At 40.1% G+C, this 23,753-nt stretch overlaps 1 protein-coding gene across 1 annotated transcript; it reads left to right on the top strand.

The window, feature by feature from the left end:
* The first annotated feature begins 2,104 nt into the window (after nt 1–2,104).
* CALM2 (calmodulin 2) lies at nt 2,105–23,726 on the top strand. Its single transcript, XM_044428566.1, has 6 exons — nt 2,105–2,267; nt 9,511–9,541; nt 18,915–19,058; nt 19,165–19,271; nt 21,688–21,823; nt 23,094–23,726. Exons 1-6 carry the CDS (start codon nt 2,265–2,267, stop codon nt 23,120–23,122), a joined length of 450 nt encoding a protein of 149 aa, XP_044284501.1. The 5' UTR covers nt 2,105–2,264; the 3' UTR covers nt 23,123–23,726.
* Nucleotides 23,727–23,753: the final 27 nt, after the last annotated feature.

Genomic DNA, 23,753 nt, shown 5'->3' with positions numbered 1-23,753 from the left:
ACATCATTACAAGATTATAAAAATAAAAGTAGAACAGATGCAAACATTATCCTGGCTCCTGACCTTAATTTAATTTGATGTGTGTCTCATAAAAAAGATACACCCTTTCTTCCTTCCCTCTGACAGCATAACTTGGTAATATAAAAGACAGCTCCCACAAGCCAAGCTTCCTGAATACGCATAACATCAGATTTAACCTTCATCCCATACACATCCTTCAACTTTTGCTGATGTGCTATTAAACAAGGTGCATTCCAACAAGAAGTCAGACTCCCTTTTTACTCTTCAACCCCCACATTTCCTAGGATGTCATGAATCCAATTTAAATGGAAGAGACATTGCCAACACTTATTTTTCAGCTGCCTCTAAAATCATTTGACTCTGTGTGTGTGTGTGTGTGTGTGTGTGTGTGTGCGCGCGCGCGTGACAGAATCTACAATTGTTTCCACCAGAAAGGCAAGTTTTTCTGCGCAGACTACTTCCCTTTCTTCCTTCCTATAGGAAACACCCCACTACCTCTTGATTAGGAAAAGACCCTTGATTTTCTCGAGCCATTCCTCTCTTGTCCCTGGGGATTTAAAGTCCCCCACTGAAGCAAACGACACAACTTGCCCAAGCGGGCATTGCTACTTTAAACCCCCCAGACCTTAAGCTATGTTTACTGCCTCCATCCCATCAAACTGGCTGTCCCTCCGCCCTGCTCAAAAGCACGCGAGCCACCACATTTCCCACATCGCACACGTCCGCTACGCACTGCAATTGCAGCAGCAGCAGCAGCAGCACATGCCCCCGAACTTCTGGCACGGATTATAATGCGAGGGCGGGCGCACACGGGTCGCACCAGCAGCAGCCCGGTGTCGTGGGGCTGCTCCGTGCTACGGCAGGAGAGTTCGGGGGCAGAAGTCCCCAGCTCCTGTGCTCCCCGAGCTCTCTCGCACATGTCTCTCGGGCCCTTCTCATGGAGCCCCATTTCTTTCCCGCCGCAAGAACCAAGGCAACTGCCACATCTCTTTAACGCATGCCCCGCTCTGGTCCTTAGCAACGGAACTGCCCGTTTCTCAAGTCTGCCCTCTATCCAGGGGGATCTCCTACCCTGCATGTCCTTTTCCTTTCTCAATATTGTGCGCGTGTCCAACCCGTTTTGCTTCCCGCGAGCTTCTCTAAGGGGAGCGCAGAGTGATGCACTTTGCATCAAATCGCGTTGCCCCGAGCTGACGGCCTCGAGAGCGCGTTTAGGGCTGCGGCTTTGGCGCCCTGCTTTTCCAAAGGCGAGGCGACTGCTTTGTACCTTAACCCCCCTCCCCGCCCCCAGCCTCACAGAATCTGTCTGGCTCGGAAGAAGCGCTTGGCTTTCTTCGGCTTCTGTGGTAGCTCGTTTGCTCTACAACCTTCCTCTTCGGCATGTCCCTCCTTGTCTCCTCCCGAGCGGATTAACATCCCCACTGCCCTCAGCTTCAGTCCGCCCGGGAACTTTCCATATACAGTTCAGAAAGCACAAAACGCTGCCGGGGCTGGGCGCGTAACTGCGCCAGCGCTGGCGTCCCTCAAGACTCTCCGGCGGCCTCTCCCGCCTCCCAGGGACGCTCCCACCCTCCTGGCCGCGACTCCCTTCCCAGCGTTGGATCCCTCAGCAGGGGGCGCATCGCTCCCAACCCAGGCCGTGCATGCCCCAGTGACGCATTGCAGGTACGAAGCCACCAATCAGCGGCGTCCGTAGCCAACTTCGTCACTCGTCTCCCGATCTCCTTCCGCCCAGAGAAAAAAGTACCTCTTTAACGAAAGAAAAGCGAAACAAAAAAGCAAAACCCACACGTGATGATCTCGCTTTAGAAAGTACGACGTTTCTCTTCTTCGCTTTCCCTGATCATGGCTGTTGTTTTCATAGGCACTTCCTCGTGTTGTGTGTGTGTGGGGGGGGGGAGGGGAAACGTATTTCAGAAAGAGGGAGGGAGCATCTCTAACAGCAATAACGGTTGGTACAGCAGTTGAGGTGCGGAGCCGGATCTCGTTTTACTGCGCGTGGTATTCTTTACAGTGGTGAAAAGAATTGGGGGGAAGGGTAAGAGCGCGGAAGGATCCGAGAGGGCGGTGAGGTGGAGTATGAGGCACTGCCGGCAGGCGCGTTCTGTTCAGTGTGAGGCGAATTGCTGAGCAGTCAGGTAGTAGGAGCGAAGGAGAGATCGGACGGTGCGCCATTCCTGCCTTCTGTGCACATCCTCTCGCGTTAGCTGCAGTAACCGCCGCCAGGCCCGGCACAAGCCACCATGGTTAGCGAAGAGGACGGGGAGGCTGGTTGGGCAAAGCGGGGCATGAGTGTGTGTGTGTGTGGGGAAGAGGTATGTACGTCGCGGAAGGGGGATAATATTTCTTCCCCATAACTTCAGTGGGGGAACGGACCCGAGGATGGGGAGTGCGCGCACTGTAAAATAGCAGGTGCGATACGGTGCGTGTGGGGGGAGGGAGGGGAGAAACAGCCAAGACAAGGTGTGTGGGAAGTTGGCTTCTGCCCCCCGCGCGTGCGCGAGTGTCAACGTTCGTCGGCTCGGTTCAAAAATTCAAATAGACGGCAACGGTTATTCTAGGCGCCATGCTGCTGTTTGTTCTTTCTATTTCTTTCCCTTTTTTCGGGGTGGGCAGCAAGGCTGTGTGGGTGGGTGGAAGGAGGCGGTAACGGTTTCCGAACCTTTGTTGAGTTTCCTTTAGGGAAGCAAGAACGTGTGAGCATTGGACAGGCGGACCTTAGGAGGAGCCATGTGTGTATCTGGGGCGGGGCGGGGCGAGGCGAATAGCGTTGCTGTGGCAACCGCGTTGTCGCCGCCGCCCCTTCCCCTGCGGCGGCTTGAGGTCTCGGGTGTGGGGAGGTGGACAGAGGTCGGCAGACTTGCGTCAGCGCGCTCCTATTTTTCGGGGACGCGTTAAAAGCACTCGGGAGGAAACTTCTGCGAGCGAACTGCAGGGAAAGGTGGAAATAACGTGAAGTGGAGGCTGTTAATGAAAGATGTGCACCCGGAGAGGATCCGCAAGCAGTGCTTGGGAGTTGCGGCCGCATTTGGAACCGTATTCATAGGCCGTATTTTTAGCAGTGGGGTGCTCCGATGCGGGCTTCGCCAATGAGCGGGAATAGGCTTGGAAAATGATGTGGAAAAAGAAGGTCGCTGACGAAATTGGTTTGACTGCGTGATTAAAATTAAACCGGGGAGCGGTAGAATAGAGAAGGAAGGTGCATTGGTTTCATTTCCTGTTTCAGGGTGCTAGGGACTAAAGACTTGAAGTCTGAAAATACCGTGTTAATAAAATAAAAAGGCACCTACTGTTCTTGTGAATCCTTGTAAAGTTGTCCTTTGGGTGTATGAGTTCCGAGAGTATTTAGCTCGAAGGATTTCTGGGTTGATAATGCAAAGGAAGGAGCCATCACAGAGTTGCATGTTTTGTATGTACTGTGGAAATGTCAGATTGAGAAATAACATACACTTGAATCGACTGAACTGTTCTGCAGAAAGGCATGTATTCGGGAGGGAGACATCTAGCAGTCAGAAGGATCTTGCTGAACTATATAACAGCATAATGCAGGGTCTCTGCAGTTCTCCCTTGGCTTGAACAATTGTAATGAGGGAGCAGCTTCCTCACATAATGAGATCTACATATCATTACGGGCAGTTACTCTCGAGGCAAAATATATACTTTCCTCTAATAATTCTTAAAAAGAAAAAAACCCTTGGGTATGTTCAAAGAAATGTTAAAATAAGACTATTTGTAGTAAGGAAACTGTCAACTTGATATTCCTGGTCTGGTGCTAGACTGGTAAGAGGCTATGTTGCATGTGAAGGAGATGAATGCAGAGCCTCTCTCCATTTCTCAAATTGAGTAGCCTTTTTCTATTAAGGGAATTGTTTAAAGAACTTGCTTAATATCTTTTTACCTAAGTGAGATTGAATAGTTGATTTGATGCTAAGACTCCATGAAAATGCATCTATTAAGGGAAACTAACTTCTCTGGCCATAAAAAGTAGAGATTTATTTGGCAAAGGACAAATTTGGCCATTCATAATTACCCAAGGATTCAGTTTGTGCTACTGTTCTGCCAACCTTAGCAGCTGGATAAGCATCATACCTTCATTTATTGCTTTTCTATTATTCCATGGACAATTTAAAACTATTTTTCTCAGTGCTTGAAATGATCTTTTTAAATACCTTGCATACTATATATATACTCTGTATATCTTTGTAAAGGTGCTATACTGCTTTCACTGTAACAAAACAGTGACTTGCATGGAAAAAAAAAAACCAAAACTTTTTGTGGAGTCTTTTCAGTGTGACTGATCAACTTCTTAACTAACTTGCAAACATTCACTGTACATGTTTGCCCTTATAATCCATGCAGAGTACCCGACAGCATTTTTAGTTGTGGCATCTTACCTTAGTCCACTGTTCAGGACAGGGTTGCTTGGTAAATCCATGGAATACAAAGCTGAAAGAGAAATACCTGTACTTGGAACTGGTTTGTTTTTAGACTTCTAAAAAATCCTGACTATGTTGCCAGCTTTGAACAACTGTTTGTTGTTCAAGTAATTTAAATACGGTTAAGTGACTGAATTGGAATATCAGTGATTGCTAGGAAAAACACCATGCATTTTAATCAGTGTTACTGTTTTTGTAGGCAAAAACATTCAAAATTTAGACTGTCCTCTCTTCCTTCCTGGAGCCCCTGATTACAGTCCTACCATGGATAGAAAGGCTCCTTAGAAGTAAAAGATGCATTGGCTTGTCATGTACCTCAGTTATCAAGAATATTAGCTCTTCATAATATTCCATGCTGAGAAACTAATGATTACTAATTGCTGTCCTTTCCTTTGACCCCAAAAGAGTTTTTCCTGGAACACATTTTCCTCCATATGTTTCTTGACCTGTGTTCTTGAAATCTTTTCACTTCAGCCCTTTTTTTTAATGAGATGAGAGACAACTAGGATATGAGCAGCAGCATCTAGCTATCCTGGTGAAACTTGAGCTATAAGTTGTCACAGGAATCTGGAAGTGCTGCTGTAGATAACACTGCCGCTGAGCCTTCTTCTGAAGTTCACTGGTAGAACTTTTGCAGCAGCAGCAATTGAGATAGTTGCTGAACCATGTGAAAGGCAAGTTTAGTGTTCCCGCTAGAAATTTTTGAACAATATTGTTATACTGCATTTGTACCCTGCTTTTCTCCTCCTCTCAAGGAAGCTGTTAAGTGTGTCTGTTCTGTTCCTACAACCTTGTGAGATGGGTTAGGTTGATATTCAGTGACTGGTCCCCCAAAAACCCAGTAAGCTTCATGGCTGTTCTGGGATCACCACTAATAGTCCATTCATATACCATGACTGTTTGGCCAGATTCTTCTTTGCTTTGTCCATGCTGCTAGCTTTAATGAAAAGCAAGTGTCTATAATCTCTCTCTGATAGCCAAAACCACCTAATTTAGTGACACAGCTCTTCTGGATCTAGATTCATACTTAAGCCATATTTAGTACCAATTGATTTAGTTTCATCTTGTGTGCTTACTTCACATTCTGCACATGGTTGCATACCCTGTGCCACTTGTCACAGTACAGGAGTACATCTTATGCTTCATGACATACCTATTAAAAACAAACATAGACTGACTCTACCATTATTAAAGTATCTTTCACAACTTCCCCATACTATGTTTTTCTAACCTTGAATTACTTTATCCTGCAATACATTCTTCCTTCTCCTTTGCCACAAATGCATGCCTGAGCTGCATGACCTGTTTTGGCCTATGCAGTTAGTATTAAAGTGTGACACTGGGAACAGATATATATAAATGGTTAAGTAGCATGCATTTTTTCAGCAAATGCTTGCATTACAAAATGGAAACATTCTTTTGAGTGTTTTAAAGTTTTTACTATTTAAATAAAACCTTATTGCTTTGTATGGATTAATTTCAGCAGTGCCTCTGATCCTATATAGAACACACATCTTGCACCAAAGAATCACTGCCTATTCAACATAGAATGACCATATATGCTGTGTCTTGCCTTACAAAATCTCAAATGTCATACAGTGGGGTTCTCTTGAGGACAAAAGACCCAACTGATTTACAATACTCCTTTTCCCAACTTGTGCATATGTGTTCTGTCATTCAAGGAATAAGAAGGCACCCTAGCAGAATATAAGTTCTAGCTGGCCTACAGGGCTTGTAACTTGAAAGCTAGAATAAGTCTACCCAAATTCTGCAGCCCCAGAATATGTGGCTAGTGGGTCAGAAATTTGTACTTCAGCTCTCAGATAATCCTATGCTAACTGCCAGTACAGGTTTTTAAAGTATCTTTTCTCAAGTGGTTTGGTCTTTCTCCTTGTAGTTTACTTGACTCTGAATTGATTTTAGTAGTCCATAAAGCTAACTGCTTAACCTAGTATAGCGCCTAATATAAGGTCAAATCAGAAATAATTTGCAAATGTTGCACATTTCAATATCTAGAATAAGGATGGGAAATGTGTGGCCCTCAATATTGTTGGGCTACAGTTCCCAACAGCTTTCATAATTACTGGCTAGGACTAGAGAAAGTTGCAGTCCACCAGTGTTTAGGGGAACCACACAGTGCTTATCCCTTGATATAGAATAGTACTTAACACTTGATATATTGAGAGAACTGGTAAAAGTGGGGTTCTTAGTCTGAATATCACTTAATTGGTAGATTGGTAGATTATGATAGTGGTAGGCTTAAGGCTTTATTTGCATTCCTTTTCCTGTCTAGTTCAAACTTTGTGCCTTCTCTCTCTCCGTAGACATCGTCTAGTAATTACTTTGGCTTAATTCTTATAGCCTAGAATGAAAACTGTTGACAGATTCAGTGGTGATTTTTATGTACAAGACCAAAATTATTTGCAAGAATGTGTTCAAGTTGCCCCTGATGCAAATAACTTGGTTAGTATAAAAATTGAAACTTTGGATTTGGATTGCTACCAAAAATAGCAGTTGGTAGCCAAATGATGATTATATATTTATTTAAAAGATCTCATGAGTTTGGTCTCTTTTTCAAGTAGTTAACAGTTGCTAGGAAGTCATCAGAATTCTAGCTCTTCTCACTTGCTTCTTTCTCAATACAGTACACTAGAGGGAAGATGCTAAGGTCACCTGAGCAACCATATATAATGTTCTTGCTTCCCTCAAACCTTAAAACAGTTCAGACTTTCTAATGTCACAGAACCCTTTCCATGTTCTTCCTTGGACATTCTTGCACAGAATTAAGATGAGGTAGTATGTACACATATGTCAAGCTTGTGCTGATGAACCTACTTGTTGCTTTATTCCAATTTGAGAGCTCACCCTGGAAAGCTCACAACACTTTCCTGTATTGCATTGAAGGGGAAACTCACTGATCATTTTGAGAGCTTGTCTGTCATAACTGATCAAAGGGGACTCCTCAGAACTTTAGAAACCCAGTTGAAAAACCACTACCAAACCTGCTGTGGGGTTTTCTTGCATTTTCCTTTGATTTGCAGTGGAGAATAAATTAATCCTATAAGGCAGAGCAGAATAATACTGGTCAGGCTGGCTAACATTTCAGATGTGAGCAGAATAATTTCAGCAGTGGGTTTTTTCCCCTAAATTGTTAATAGGTTTGTATGGGTCTTCATAATGTAGAAGAGTTGTTTTGTGACTTGCATATCCAAAAAATTGAGTGCAGTTTTTAAGTGGTTCTTGCTTTTGTAATTTCTTAAGCTAACAAGCATTAATGGCAATAAGAGACTTCTAGAAAGAACTATTAGGTTCCTAAGTGTTCATGATGCTGCTTAATACTAGGTCTGTATGATCTTTAATTTGTATTCCATGGAAAATTATGCTATGCTGATGATGGTCAATGTTCCTTACCAGTAATAGCTGCTTTTCAGGACCATGCTTCCTGTGCAAGACATTTAGTTTTGTAGTAATACATCAGATCACAGTGGAAGAAAACAATTACTCTACTCAGATCTTGCACTCATTTGCATTGGAGTATGCAAGTTAAGCTGTTTATGCAGCAGGAATACCCCATTGGGCCTCCTGACACAGCAAGCTGCATGATAGCTAGCTGTCATAAAACTTTGTGCAATTCTAGCAAGCTTCTTTTCCAGCCCAAATAAAATGAAAGTCATCACTTATACAGAATTGTATGCAGAGAATAAAGCAATTCTTCATTAAAGTTAAGACCATGCACAGAATTGGCGGATAACACCTAATCAAAGTCATGACTTGGTTCACACTTCATTCATGACACTCTGTATAGGATTATTCCATGTTGCACGTGAACATTGTGCTGTCAGGAAACACAAAGCGCTATTTGTGTATACAAGTGACCGGTACATCATTTTGGCAAAGTGCTTGGAACATGAAGCCTGGTCAGTCTTTGTTAATCATGGTGACATATCTCAAATGAATCTCTGACAAGCAGTTCAGCTTAATATTGTTACACTGCATTTATATCCTGCCTTTTTTCTTGCAAGGAACCCAAAATAGTTTGCACAGTTCTTCTCCATCCATTTTCCTCCTCACCAACCCCTTGAAATAAGTTAGGCTGAGAGTCTGCGACTGTCCCAAAGTCATCCAGTGAGTTTCATGGCTGAGTGGGAACTAGAATCCACATCTACCAGGTCCTTAGTCCAGTATTCTAACCACCACAGTGGCTCTTGATGAATGAGATGATCATCATACCAGTTCTGTAGAAAAAACTGGATACAATATCTGAGACTTCCATTGTTACAACTCAGCTTTCTTGTGCACAGTGCTAAGCTATTTGAAACATTTCAGCACTGCAGTTTATGTTGGTTCTTGAAGAAAGACAATGGTGGACTATTCCTTGAGCAAATTGGCATATAGTTTGTTTTTATTACTGTTGAATTCAAGTATTAGACCATTATGCAAGACCAACTAATGGAAGTTAATTCCTTCTTACCTATCGGCTAGACAGTGCATTAGATGCAGAAAACCTGTTTGTTCTTTCCTCTATAGAAGAATTCATGGGGGAATACACAGATTCTAGACAATGAGTAGAGGACCAAAGGCCACTGCGATGTTAGTCTTTTTCAGAAAGTGAGAGTTTAACAGAAATCAAAGGCAAAAATTAGGCTTTGATTCTGGTATTCTCAACTTAAGCTTTTTTCCTTTTTATCCCTCTTCTGTTTACCTTGCTTCAGTATTATAAGTCTACAATTACTTCTTTAAGAGGGAGTTAAAAACATAAACATGTATCTTCTGACAGGCCTTCCCAGATTAGTTCTGATATCAGTTTTATTTAATGTGTTGTATTAGTCATTATCATTCACTGTTGGTTTTAATTTCTTGTAAACAATGCAAAACCTATGGGAATGGGGTGGTATATAAATATTAAGATAAAATAAGTTTGAGGGCAGAGCCTTGTAGGTACTTCAGAAACAGGTAAATTGAGGTAGCTTACTTATTAGGAATGGGTAATTCTGAAAGGAGTTTTCTGTTTGCAAGTCATACTAACTCCTCCCCCCCCCCCTGCATTTTCTAGGCTGATCAACTTACAGAAGAGCAGATTGCAGGTAAGATTCTAGATTTGTTACTGGAGATCTTACTGGAATGTTATCTGCATGGTTTTCATAAAAAGTAACCATAATACACTAAGTTGCAAATGGTATCTTATCAACTCTAAACAAAACTTTGTTTATGCTTAGCAACTGTTTGACTAGCATTTTAGTTTGTTGTGTAACCAAGAACTAATTCTGATCTGGAATTAATTATCTGACCATCTTAAGTCAGAGGATGCAACTGTTACATTGCCCATATGTTTAAAGGCCTGAACAACTATTTTATGATGCTTGTTCTTCCTGTGACACATCACATTTGCATATATGTGCTTTCATTGCTGTAAGACTACTGGAAAAGTATAGTAGCTTCCTTTGCTTTTGTAGTATCTCATGGTTGGATGGATTATGAATTAGGAATCTAGTTTTCAAGTTAATAAAGTATTCCTGTGTCGCTGCTGACCAAGTAAGATACTAAAAGAATTTTGCATTGCTTTGGTGTATAGAATAAGTTGTATTTGTCTTTTGACAGAAGAACCTTTGATCTAGTGGAGGTTTCCATGAGAAGAAAATGGAGAGAAGATAATTTTCAGCAGTTCCTTTTTTTTCCTTTTTCAGCCACTCCCTCTCATGCTAGTTCTCTAACTGTTCTAAATGGCCTTCAACTGCCTGAGCACAATGTAAGCCATTTCAAAGGGTAGCTGCAGAATGATTGGCAATCAGCAAAAACTGCCTCCTCCACTTTCTGCTCATAGTTTTTTCTGCTGGGTCAAAGCCTTCAAGTTAGCAGAGGATTCACAATTAGATGTAACCCATTATTTGTACCTCAAAGCTCTAAAAGATATTGAAATTTGTATTATGGTAAAAGTTTGTTAAATTGGCTAAGGCCCACTTAGTAATAAAATACAATGATTAATGTTTCAAAGAAGTTGTCATCATCCAGTATGTTAATTGTATACAATTCATGTATTTCCAAATGCTTTAGGTTAATTATTCTCTTAGCAATTCCACCATGCCAATTGCTGTAATTCGTTTGGATAATGGGCATCCTTGTCTTGTACCCTTTTGTATCCCTATAATCTTTGTAAATTCTCCATTAATTATAATCCTAGCCGACTGCTTTTGATAAATGCTTGATATCGCATTAATAAACTTTTCACCAAACTCCATTTGGGCCATCTGTTGCTTCATAAATTGCCAGTTGACATTATCAAAGGCTTTCTGTGCATCCATAAATAATAAAGCCATTGCTTTTTCCGTATGTATCTCATAAAACTCTAGGATATCCAAGATAGTTCTTAAATTATTCCTCATTTGTCTTTTAGGCAAAAAACCATTTTGGTCTTAGTGAATAAAGTCTATTAGAAACTTCCTTAATCTTTCTGCCATTATGGAGGCAAAAATTTTGTAATCCACATTTAATAATGATATAGGTCTGTAGTTTTGAATCTGTGTTAAGTCTGTATCTTCTTTCGGTATTAATGTAATATTTGCCTCTGCCCAAGTATTTGGTATTTTAGCATTTAACAGTGCTGCATTGCATATATCTTCAAGAAGCGTAGCAAAAACTCCTTCGAAGGATTTATAAAACTCTGCTGGCAACCCATCCGGGCCAGGAGTTTTATCATTCTTTTGCCATCCAAGGGAGCAGTAATGTAATGATGGAGAACTTAGCATACTTATTTTGAGAAGAGAGCTACCCTGGACTAGCTTCTTTGGCCCTTTGGTATTTCATTAATTGCAAGTGTAATTTGCTATATATGCATTCATATATTCTACACAGTATGTTAGACATTGAATTCTGCTTTAACAGTAAACATGTTAAATTGAGGTGCTTTTTATTTAAATCTGCCCTTTGTAAATACTATCAATTGTATACACTGGCTGTTTGTTATCCTAGTACTAAAGCAAGTGATTTAGAGAAAGTTTTTAAAAGAGAAGAAAATTGGTTTATGGCCACTGAATATAGAGCAAACAACTTGTATAGCATTCTTAGAAAATGTCTTAAATTTCTTAGAAAACTTCACTAGGTATAATCATTTCCCAAATAATTTTTGTATTTAGCACTTTTATATACTGTTGCAATAGCCTCATGGCTCTCTGGCTGGTTTATACAATAAAACCATAACAAACATAAAACTACACAAATAAAACTGTTAAAATATCAGTACCAAGAAATAATAATGATAAAAACATCCCCATCTCAGCAGGGGTACCCGGTAATAATTAACATAACAGATTAGAAAAATCTTCAAAATCACAATTAAAAGTACCAAATTTACTAATTAAAATACCAATAGAATTAAAATCTTAACCTAAAACAATCAACAATTAAAATGCTCCATAAACATAAATGTATTGACCTGGCACCAAAAGGTGTTTGGTGGACATCTCTGGGAAGCCAGTAACATAAATGGGGCACCACAGGCCTCCTCCAGGTAGCCATCCTCCTAGCTTGCTTTAAAGATGGCTCTTGGAGCAGGACCTCTGATGACAATCTTAGGGTCCAGGTAAGCTCATATGGATGGAGACATTCTTTCAGGTAATCAGGTCCTAAACCATTTAGGTCTTTATATGTTAAGATAAGCTACCTTGAAATGGGCCTGGACTTCAGTGGACAACCAGTTCAATTCATAGAGGGTTAGTGTTACATGTTTAGTATTACTAGTCCCTGTCAGCAGCCTAGCTGCTCAGTTTTTCACTAGCTGAAGCTTCTGGACCATTTTCAGGCATAGACCCACAAAGTGCATTACAGTAGTCCAACCAAAGAGGTTACCAGTGCATGGATTACTGTTACTAGGTCCTGCTGTCCAGATATGGTTGAAGTTGATGAATTAGCCAGAGCTGATAAAAGGCACTCCTGGCTACCGAGCCAACCTGATGCTCGAGAAGACAGCTCAGGGTCCAGAAACACCCTCAAGCTTTGCAAAGACTGGACAAATAGCACTTCCATTTTGTCTGGATTAAGCACCCCATCAACAGCACCTCCGTCTTGCCTGGATTAAATTTGATTTGTTGGCTCTCACTGAGCTCATCACCCCAGTCAGGGACTGTTTTAGGACTGTCACTGCCTCACTTGGATGAAAAGGAGAGGTAGAGAGCTGATGACACTTCAGCCCAGACCCCCTGATGACTTCTCCCAGTGGCTTCATGTAAATGTTGAAGAGCATGGGGGATAAAATGGAGCCTTGCAGTATTCCTTGCCATGCTACAGAGTTGTATTCCCCAGCAACACCATCTGGAATTGGTCAGCCAGGTAGGAGCAGAACCACTGCAAAGCATTGCCACCAAACCCAGCCAACCTATCCTGAACCATCATCCATAGTATGAAATGCTGCTGAGAAGGTCCAGGAGGAACAACAGGGACACACTCTTCTGTCTTTCTCCTGGCCAAAGTCATCCCACAGTGTGAACAATGAAGTTTCAGTTCCATAACCAGGCCTAAAATTGGCCTGAAGTGGGTCTAGGTACTGTTTCTTCACCTGGAAGTTGTCCAGCCACCACCCAGTCAAGCGCCTTGCCCAAAAAGAATATTGGTCACTGGCCTAAAGTTGTTAACATAGAAGTGTAGTATATTTAGTAAAAAGTAGGCAACTGTCCTATTGTAGAATTCCGAAGTATGTTAGAAGGATGGTGCTAAGCCAGTTGAAGATTAAACAAGAAACTGTCTAATGTATCAACAAGACACATAGATTTGTGTTAATAAAAGGCATATGTTAGTGGCTGAGGAGGTCTCCTGTGCAGTGTTGCAGGACAATGAACTGGTTCCCATGATCAGGCAACTGCTTGTGAGTATGCAGAAGCGAATGTGTTGGTTCTTGCTTGCTGCTAATTAACCATCCAGGCTTTTCTGTGGTGTTAAGTGAAAGGAAGAAGCAGCACGTGGGTGAAAGGCTGATTACTTGTTCCTTTCTGCCTCTGCCAGTTTCTGAGTTAAATGACTCAGGAACTGGCCATCATGTGTAACCAGATGTAGGAGAATAGTTAAAAGGTTTGGATTATATGGCACAGTTACAACCTGTTTCAATCAGGAATGCAGCATGTAAGGTGTGAACATGAGATTGAAAACACATGGCAGAAAAAGTGAATGTGTGTATGTACATGAAAGATTTTAAAAACCTTTATTTCTGCACCTGGATGCCTGTAGCAGCTGTCCCACAGTAAATTATAAATAGAACATCCAAAACCATAAGTAAAAAATAGTAAAAAGAGACAAAGGAAGTAGAGCAGGTTAAACAGCAGTAGCTGCAAAAGAAATCCCTGCAAGAGATAAAGCCTTGTCTGCACATGGTAATCTTCACATAGACAGAAAGGAGAGCCAGATGAGCTTCTCCAGGAAGGGAACTCCAAAGCCTAGGTGCCACCACTGAAAATACCCTTTCTCCTGTCTCCACCAAGCATTTGGTGAAACAGAAAAGCCTCTGTGGAGGAATTCAAAAGCTTAAGCCGTTCAGTGCACTTAAGGTAGTCCTTCAGCCCATTCTGTCCTAACATGCTTACAGCCTTAAGTGTATAACCTAAGGATACAGAAACCCCAGCCAGCGAGGCTTCTCATTCTGGCTGTTGGAGCCATCAGGATGACATCCCCACTTGTAACCTCATCTGATCAAAGATAAAAGCAGAAATGTTGGCAGGAGTGATTGTTGAGCCCCAGGGAGAACAGCCACTCTGCCCAGCGCCAGTGGGATATTGTTCGTTGGAATCCATAGCATGCCAAACAACCAATAGCATGCATTACATGAAACCAGGGGCTTACCTGTTTTGGGAAGAGTGCCTGTTTTCCTGAAAGGGGCTGAGTCACTCTGCATGGCATCTTTGGATATGGCCACCACAAGCACCTGCTCCTTCCAGTTCAGTGAAGTCTCTCTATTTTGTAAGAAAGAGAAGACTGGGAGGGGGAAAAGATTGTCAGCAATTATGTTAAGGAGTGGGGCGATACTCCTGACATGACATGTCATCATTGGGCAGGGGTCCCATCTATTGGCATCTGGCTCATGATGAGCCTGGTGGGGGCAGTTCTGTCCCCCATCTTTAAAAGGTTCTGCATCTCTGTTCAAGAGGTGCATAGAGTTGTGATTAGAAATACGCCTAGAGTCAGCGGGCATATGTATGGTTAAAAATTGGTATTGTGATACAGGAAGGGTTTTAAACTGATTCCAAACGTCAAAACATTAACTTATTTATTACATATTGGACAAAAAATAGTAAAGTTGGGGAAACGTGGAATCAGATGGAGGTTTTAAAATAAAAGTAGAACAGGTTTTAAACTTGCAGACATATTTTGGATAACATTTCTTAAAGAGAATTGGCATGTTGGATTTTTTAAAAGTATATTGGGAATGATTTCTCAGCATGGAACCACTGTAGGTAATTGTCATTCAATACATATGAAAAAGCCTGTAAATTAGACAACACTAAAAACATACCATAGACTATGTAATCCCAAAATAGATTCCTGAAAGACTAAAAAGATGACTTCTTAATCTTATACTTAATGTTCCAGAATATGTTTAAAGTAAATATTTTAATTGATGATTTTTCCCAATATATTATATAGACTTAATCTTACTTCTCCAGCCCTATGTGCACATTTTCTCTCTTTCTAGGTACAGATGTACACAGTATCTGATTTGTGTGGGAAATCTGTGCAATTCCCTGGCTCCAGCTTCCCAGACACAGTTCCACTTTGCAGTGACTCAGAGTTCAATTTCCTGGCAAGTGCATCCTGTGTTTGCAGGGTGCTTGCCAAGAATTGAGGTCACTTGCTGCACCCCTTATCTGCTCTCTGTTGCTGCCCATGGAAAAGGTTGGCTGCCAGGAATGGCATGCTGGCTTGCAGCACCTCTTTTGTGCATGCACCCCTGGTTGCAGCAGAGAGTGGGAAAGAGGGCTAGTTTCTAGGAATGGTACTTGGCACGCCTGCTCATAACACCCCTTTTCCACATCCTGCAGCAGTTTCTGTTGGGGAAGGTTGCCAGTTGCACGAGCAGGGCCCACAGTAATTTTCAGATTTCCTTTTGATTTGTGCTTGGCCCAGTCCTGCAAAGCAGGCTGAGAGGAAATCTGCAGATTCTGGAGGGACAGATTCCAAAATGGTTTGTCCCAACCCTTCTCTTAGGCGTTACTACTTTATATGTTAAATTCTGGAGTGACTGGAAGGGTTGACTTGAAAATTCTACAGATTACAGTAGCAGCAGGAGAGCAGTATTGTCTGGCAATTGCATGCACATATTAACAGTGTAGAAAAACCTGCTTTTGCCAACATCGATGAAAGGTAATTTTGTGAATTTTAAACAACTTACTATGTGTTATGTATGGGAACTTATGCTACAGGGACCATATATAAATCTTGTGCATGGATGGATCTCAATACACTTAACGCCAAATTAATACTGAGATAATTTCCCCTTTTAGAGAAAGAGTTAATTTTGCAGAAAAGATGGTGAAGCAACCAAAATAGGACAAAATGTGACATAACTAGAGGCATGAAATATATATTAACACTAAAGCTTCAACGCCAGTATAGATGGATCAAATACTACTGAGTGTTACTAATGGAAATATGATAGAAATAAGAGAACTGGTAGAAGAGTGATAATCGGCGGGATATAAATTTCCCTACAACTATCTTCAAGGGTCATTAGCAGTGGTGATGTTTTCACTTTCCTCTGCTGTATGAAGTATTACATCACACTTTAGACTGAACAAATTTGGCTACTGAATCAATTACAGAAGGTATTTTTTGGCATAGTAAAATAGCAATGGTACATACCATCTCTAGTAGTAAGCTAGTCAAAGAAATTATGGTATGGTAATTCATTCTCCTTGGTTTGGTTATGTATAAAGAATGCCTATCAAATTGAACATTCTGGCTAGTATGCAAGTAGAAAATAATTCCATTTAATTTCAGAAGAGGATTTTTTTTCAAATGAAGGAATTGTTTAAAATGAAATTGAAGGGGGAGTCAGAAGGAAAAATCATTTGGGGTGAACGTGTAGGCTTAAAATGCCCATAGTATAATGTGATGTGTATCCCAGAAGGGGCATGAGCAAATCAGAGGTTACCAGCATGGCCAAGTAAAAAGCATATCAAAATTTTGAAAGGCCAGAAATATTTTTGGTTGCTGCACCTAGAAAGGATATTTTAGAATTTGAAATAGTGCAGAAAAAGTAAATGGAAATGCTCATGGAGCTGGAGTGACTTCCTTATGAGGAAAGATTACAGCAGCTGAGGTCATTTATCTTTGAAAATGAGTGAATAAGTGGAGCCATGACAGCTGTGCAGAATCATGCATGGTGTGGAGAGGAAGATGCTTTTCTTCTTCTATTACACGAGAACCCAGAGTCATTTATTTATTTAATTTATATGCCGCCCCACTAGCTGTAGGCCCTCTGGGTGGTTCACATCATTCCATGAAGGATGGGAAATTCAGGACAGATAAAAGGAAGCACTTCTTCACTTAGCACTTATCTAAACTATGAAATTTATTTCCATGAAATGTAGCATTGGCCACTAATTTGGGTGACTTTAAAAGAGTATTGGACAACTTCATGAATAAGACTATCAACGACTGCTAGTCTTGATGGCTGCACACTGCCTCCAACTTGTAGCAATGTGCCCATGTATATCAGTTGCTGGGGAGTTGAGGAAGGAAGGAGTTGTCATTCATGTCCTATTTGTGGGATCCTTGGGGCAGTTCATTTGTCACTGTGTAAAGAATGCTGTGTTAGATGAACCATGATCCAGCATGGCTCTCCTTGTATTCCTATTTCTAATACTTTGGGAACAAGAAAGCAGCAAGGGAGTCAGTTGGACATTAGGTAACACATGAGTGACAATTGCTGAAAAAGAACAAATGTCGAACAGCTAATAAACTCTCTGCATCTGTCTTGACTGTACAAGATAGAGGCATGCCCATCTCTGAGCCAAAATCTTGAGGATAATCTTCTGACCTGCCCCTGCTTTAAGAGACTTGCTGCTTGGAATCTCCTTTAAAACATGTTTAGAATATGCCTGTATGTTTGCACATATCTTAACCTGGGGCAGGAGAAAGGGGAGGCTGGGACAGGATTCTTTACATCAAATAGGGTTTTTTTTACCAATATGTCTTTGCATACATTTCCAGTGATAGTGTGTTTTTCAGTACTGGAAATTGGCACAGATGGCATCTTTTCACGCTTTATGCCTAAGTCCTCCCCTTTGCATAAGAGGGCTTGACTGGAATTGATGCACCTGATTCCTCCCATTGGTGAATTGGCTGTAATTATTCAGAGCAAGGAATGGGATTGCAGTTAGCTCACTGAACATTAAAAATAATAAAGGCAAATTGATGGGTAGGAATTACTAGGAAAATAATGAAAATAAAAATCCATAGGTATAATATATTGGTATTTATGGTACACAACCCTTAAAATGCTAAGCTTGTTTCTATTTAAATATACTGTTGAATAATGAGAAGACAAGTGCACACAATAATGACTTAAGATGTCGGATTACTTTCCCTCAGAGAAAATGATACTTGATGGCTTTTTAGTTTATACAAAGTATATTGAAAGTACCTAAGATATTTTTTAATCTCTCACATCTTATAGTCGCCCAATAAAATTGATTGCTAGCAGATTCAGAAAAAGGGATATCTTCTCACATAATGGATATGGAATATGAGGATTACTGCTGGCTTATCTGGAGTTTTAAAACAATTAGGTCATAATTAACTATTATCCTCTGTTCTGAGATCCTCTGTTCTGAGGCAGAATTCCCTAAATATCAGATTGAGGTTTGACAGTGATTGAAGGCTACTGTTTCAGTGTAGTCTTCCTAGATAGATCTAGAAGTTTACAGCTCTAATTGTAAATCACCCAGAAAGCTTTTGGCTATGGGGCAGTATAGAACTGAAATTCTTCTTCATCTAGATGAACACTGCTGAAAGAGAAATTACTCCTGCAGCAGGGATTTCCCTGCATTATGGCAGGATTGGGCAACTTGTGGTCCTCTAAATCTTTTAGTCTGTAAAGATCAACATTCCTAGCTAGAGGTGATGTCTCATGGAAGTTGCAGCACAAAATTTCTGGAGGGCCACGCATTGTCCACCCCTGCTTTATGGTCTTTGGAAGTTTTTCCCCCTTTCTTGTACACAGCTAGCTGAGAGATCAGAACTAAAAAGTAAAATAATCATGGTTTTGCTAAAGAAATGGGTTGCATATGACAGTGTTAAGAATGCTAGATACTGCAGATCTTGCTGAAATAAAATTTTGCATATGTATGTACCCCAGTGTCTTGGGGTTGTGTGTGTGCTCATTATATTCAGTGATCTTCATTCCCCTTGCAATAACTTTCAGAACTAGCATGGTATAGTCTTGAGTTTAATCTGTCTGATCTTTCTGTCCTGTAGAATTCAAGGAAGCCTTTTCACTATTTGACAAAGATGGAGATGGTACTATAACAACAAAAGAACTGGGGACAGTGATGAGGTCACTTGGGCAGAATCCAACAGAAGCAGAGTTACAGGATATGATCAATGAAGTAGATGCTGATGGTAAGCTTAATCTAAAACAGAAGTAGATGCTGATGGTAAATTTAATCTAAAACAGTTTAGCAACTAAAACTGAGGGGCCTTCACTAACAACAGCATTGTTTTACAGGCAATGGCACAATTGACTTCCCGGAGTTTTTGACAATGATGGCAAGGAAAATGAAGGATACAGACAGCGAAGAGGAAATTAGAGAAGCATTCCGTGTATTTGATAAGGTATTCAATGATGTACTTTGGAGACTTATTGGATAATAAATAGAAAGGAAAATCCCATTTTTAGAATACAAGTTTCTGGTTTAGATCTCTGTTTAATATTATATTCAACATGCCATGACCATTTGGATAGGTGATACCATTCTAGTTATTAAACTTAGTGTCATGAGTACTCTCCTATATTTTGTTTCAATATAGTGTCTTTAACTTCTTGATATTTCCTTCTCTTTCTCAGTATGTAACACTGCCACCAAAAATTTAATTCCAATCTTATTAATTAAACTCTCTCTCAATATTGTGCCCAAGCTGTAAGGTTCCTTCGTTGAACTATGTGCTCCTGGGGATGAAACCCTGGTATTCAAACAGCCTAATGACTCTGGGGTAACAATAAACAAAACTTTATTTGTACAATAAGGTTTCTGGTTTCAAAATGTTCAGTAACTTATTTCCTTAATAAAACAGTGTATAATAACTTGTGAGCTGAGGTATTTCTTTCCCTTCACAAACACTCCTCACTCACAGATTCTCCTTACTCTCCTGAAAGTACTTTGACCAGTCTTTATATCAGTTTAATCTTTCCCTTCTGCGCTCAGTTTTCTTTCAGTTTCTTTATCTTACAACCTTATAGTACTTGACAATATTAGGTTTTGATTCTCCCTGGTCACTAATATGTCCTCTAAGTATTCTACTTACTTGCCTTTCCTTTTGAATCTTAAATGCCTTTCACAGCACTGTATAGGTTTCTAAAGAGAAGGCTGCCTCTTCAGATTCTGCAGATCGCTGACTGATTTCAACTGACTAACTGCTGACAGACCACAACTGACTGACTGACTGAAAGTATCTATTTCTCTCTCCTCATACACTTCCAAGCTCCGCCCATACACTCTCAGTCACCAACCAATCACCTCACTCATCCCCCTCTTTTACTTCCCTTAACCTTCTGAAACTTACCAACATTTAAAGGAACACATGCATAACACTGTAAATCATTACACTTAGTACAGAGAATCCAGTCAGACTCCTGCTCTTGGAGTGCCTTTCATTTTGTATGAGTCTTGCTGAAATGAGATCTGCTGATGAGACAGTCGTTACACCATTGTGTTTAGTTGCCAGATCAGCATCCACTGAAAAATATTTGGTGGTATTCCCAGAGAACTTCTGCAAGTGGTTCTTAAAGCTCCCTAATTGATCTGTGGATAGGTGATTTTCTGTAATGGTTTTAGGGGGCTTGTTCCTGCTGCTTTTGGCAGCTGTTTGTGACTATTCATGACATCCCAACTAGAATTTGCAACTAAGCTGAACTTTATATATTTAAAAAGTGTGATACTCATACAGCAGTATGATGCATTAACACTTGCTGTTTTATCTGGGATTAATCTTTTCTTGTTGAGGTAATAAAAGGGAACACTAAAATACTGTAGGAAACCTAGTCATTCCGGTAAAGCACACTTTAGCAATATTTGCCATAAATGGTTGCTGAAGCATTGTGTACAGTTAAAACCAGCCTTAAAACCACTTTTAAGGGACGCCCAGAAGGAGCCAACAAGGAGACAGGCCTTCTCAGTGGTGGCACCCCAATTACGTGATGATCTTTCCTGCCTAGTGTCAGCATTGGCTTTTTTTTTTGTATCAGATTAAGACTACCCTCTGCTCCAGGCATTTAATGGTATATGATAGGGTATGTTTTGAGAGGTCTAGCTTTTACAGAAATAATTTTAATTTAAATTGTGTTAAAATTTGTATATTGGAATTTTACACTATTTCATTGTATTAGTATTTTAAGTGCATCCATTTTACTATTATTGCTATGTTTATGAATTACCATGAACCAGCCAGAAGAGAGCTCAGTTATTGGGTGGTATAGAAATGAAATTAACAACATGGTTGTTTAAAAATTGTTGAGCACTCATACATTCATACTTGTCATCACCATATATAATTCAGGTTTGTTTTAAAGTGCCTGTGCTGGACTTTAATTCATAACTGACTTTCTTTTACTCTTCCATGGAACTATCTTAGTGTTGCATGCTTAAGGTATAACCTCTGATTCTACCCATCAGCTGCATCATATTACCAGTTTCTCAAGTGTAATTAACATTATATTTCTTAGTGTTTTTTAAACATCCTGGGTTTACTGAAAATACTTTGGATAGTTTGAAGTAAGAGCTAGAAACTTCACATTGTATATGTACTTACTATATACCCAAACTATTAAAAGATACTGTGGTTTTCAGTTTTGTGTACCATCTCTGTCTGGATGGAGTATAGGATGGAGAAGTAGAAGCAATGATGCACCTGATCATGGTGGTTACTGACTTGTGCCATGCACATGCTCTGTTAGGGATAACTAGTTCAGATTTGAATACAGCAAATTTATTCATATAAAATACAGAGAAGCTAACGTCTTAATGTTTTCCAGGATGGTAATGGTTATATTAGTGCTGCAGAACTTCGTCATGTGATGACAAATCTTGGAGAGAAGTTAACGGATGAAGAAGTTGATGAGATGATTAGAGAAGCAGATATTGATGGTGATGGTCAAGTAAACTATGAAGGTAAAAGTCTTGAACAATTTTCTAATTGGATGATAGACTGAACTGCTTAAAGGTACTGGCCAGGATCCAAAGAATTCAGATTTTCTTCTGTTCATGCACTGGGATTTTCCAGACTTGTCCTCCTCACCACTTCTAATTTTGCATCAAAGCCTAATGCAAATAATTAGCTGATACTTTGCCCTGGGCGCCCCCCCCCCCCTCCCAACACTTTGAAATGTTGCTTGTGAGGGGTTCCTTTTACCTCAGTTGCCACTGGCACACTGTGATGGGCTCTTAACTTTCAGAAACCCGAAATTGATCTTGACTGTTGAGTTATGTTAAGGTATAAAGTATTCAGGTTGTCTTTGTACATTCTCAAGTCCATCTTTAGCTAGCCTACAGTTCTTCCAGTAGGTTACATAGTTGACATCAAATCAAAGCAGTTCAGTTATTCCTGTTTCTTTTTTAATTATGGTAGCTTGAAAGGAGAGACAAAGTTTTGTTCCAAGATTTAGTGACACTGTTCTAATTATAAAATAATTATTTTTACACTGTAGCTCAACCACTTATGTAACAGTACATTCACCACTCAGTGCATTGGGCCAGGAATAATCTGATGAGCAATTTTATTTAAGGCATTGATATACTCTTTACACAGTGCTATTTACAATGCAAATGAAAATTGAAATGAGGTATAATGTTCAAATAATTATTTTAATGACATTAATAAAAAGCAAATGAAAATAAATGTCTTGGCACCTAAAATAGAGTGGGTGCCTATAGGTGGTTGTTAATGCAAACTCTCACATTAGTGTTTTGAGTAGTTGATCATATTCCCAGTAATTAGACTTCAGTTCCTGTTACTGCTAAAGATTATTTTTCAAAACATATTGAAGAATCATCTGCTAACTCTACTAACAACTAGAGGTTTTTAAATGTTAGGAAGAGTGTAAATGAAATTAGAATTGTGAATGAAAATCTCTCTAAATCAAGGATGGGAAATGTGTGATTCTCTAGAAGTTCCTGGGAGTTACACTCTGTCAGCCCTTGACCGTATAGCTAGTGGTGATGGATGATTTATAAGAGTATCTGGAGGTCTACATATTCCCCATTTTTGTTCAAAATGTTTATAGGCTCATGCAGAGAGCAGATAGTAGGATGGCTGTCCTGTGGAAAACTGCTGGAATAAATAGAAGCACATTGGTAGATAAAGCAGATTGTCTAGTTTTTAATCTGAACATCTGACAGAATTTTTTAAACAAACTTGACCATCTTGTCTCTTCCTTTACAGAGTTTGTACAAATGATGACAGCAAAGTGAAGATTCTGTACAGAATGTGTTAAAATTTCTTGTACAAAATGTTTATTTGCCTTTTTCTCTGTTTGTAACTTATCTGTAAAAGGTTTTCCCCTACTGTCAAGAGAATATGCATGTATAGTAACAAACTCATTCCTCCATGTTTTTCCCTTTATCTGTCATCCTGATATTTTGGGAAAATGATCAAAGTAACAAATGTTTGCATGTGGCTTACTCTGGATATTTAAGCCCTTCCACACTTCCGAAGCTAGATGGTGTTGATCAAACGAGGGAACATCTAGGTTATGCCTGTTAAAATTAGTTATTTTAGGAAATTTAGCATGTTGTTGAAATGTAGTCTTAACTTTGTGTGGACTATGGACAGTCAACAATATGGAACTTAAAAGTTTGCACTATTGCAAAACGGGTGTATTATCCAGGTACTCGTACACTATTTTTTGTACTCCTGGTCCTGTACCAGAAGACATTTTCTTCTATGGTTACTATGCTTTTAAAAAAATTTTTGTTCAGCCACTTATTTTCAAAAGAATCTGCTTATGGCACAACTTGCCTCAAATCCATTCCAAGTTGTATATTTGTTTTCCAATAAAAAATTACAATTAACCTATATTGTTTCCATGTTTTTTTAATTTTT

This window comes from Varanus komodoensis, unplaced genomic scaffold, assembly GCF_004798865.1.
Source record: "Varanus komodoensis strain SLA01 unplaced genomic scaffold, ASM479886v1 scaffold2, whole genome shotgun sequence".
NCBI lineage: Eukaryota > Metazoa > Chordata > Lepidosauria > Squamata > Varanidae > Varanus > Varanus komodoensis.
This window is presented reverse-complemented; position numbering and strand designations above follow the sequence as displayed.

Coding starts and splice junctions, on each gene's coding strand:
- CALM2 (XM_044428566.1), top strand. Junction 19,059..19,164: donor CAATGAAGTAGATGCTGATG/GTAAGCTTAATC, acceptor ATTGTTTTACAG/GCAATGGCACAATTGACTTC. Junction 19,272..21,687: donor CATTCCGTGTATTTGATAAG/GTATTCAATGAT, acceptor AATGTTTTCCAG/GATGGTAATGGTTATATTAG.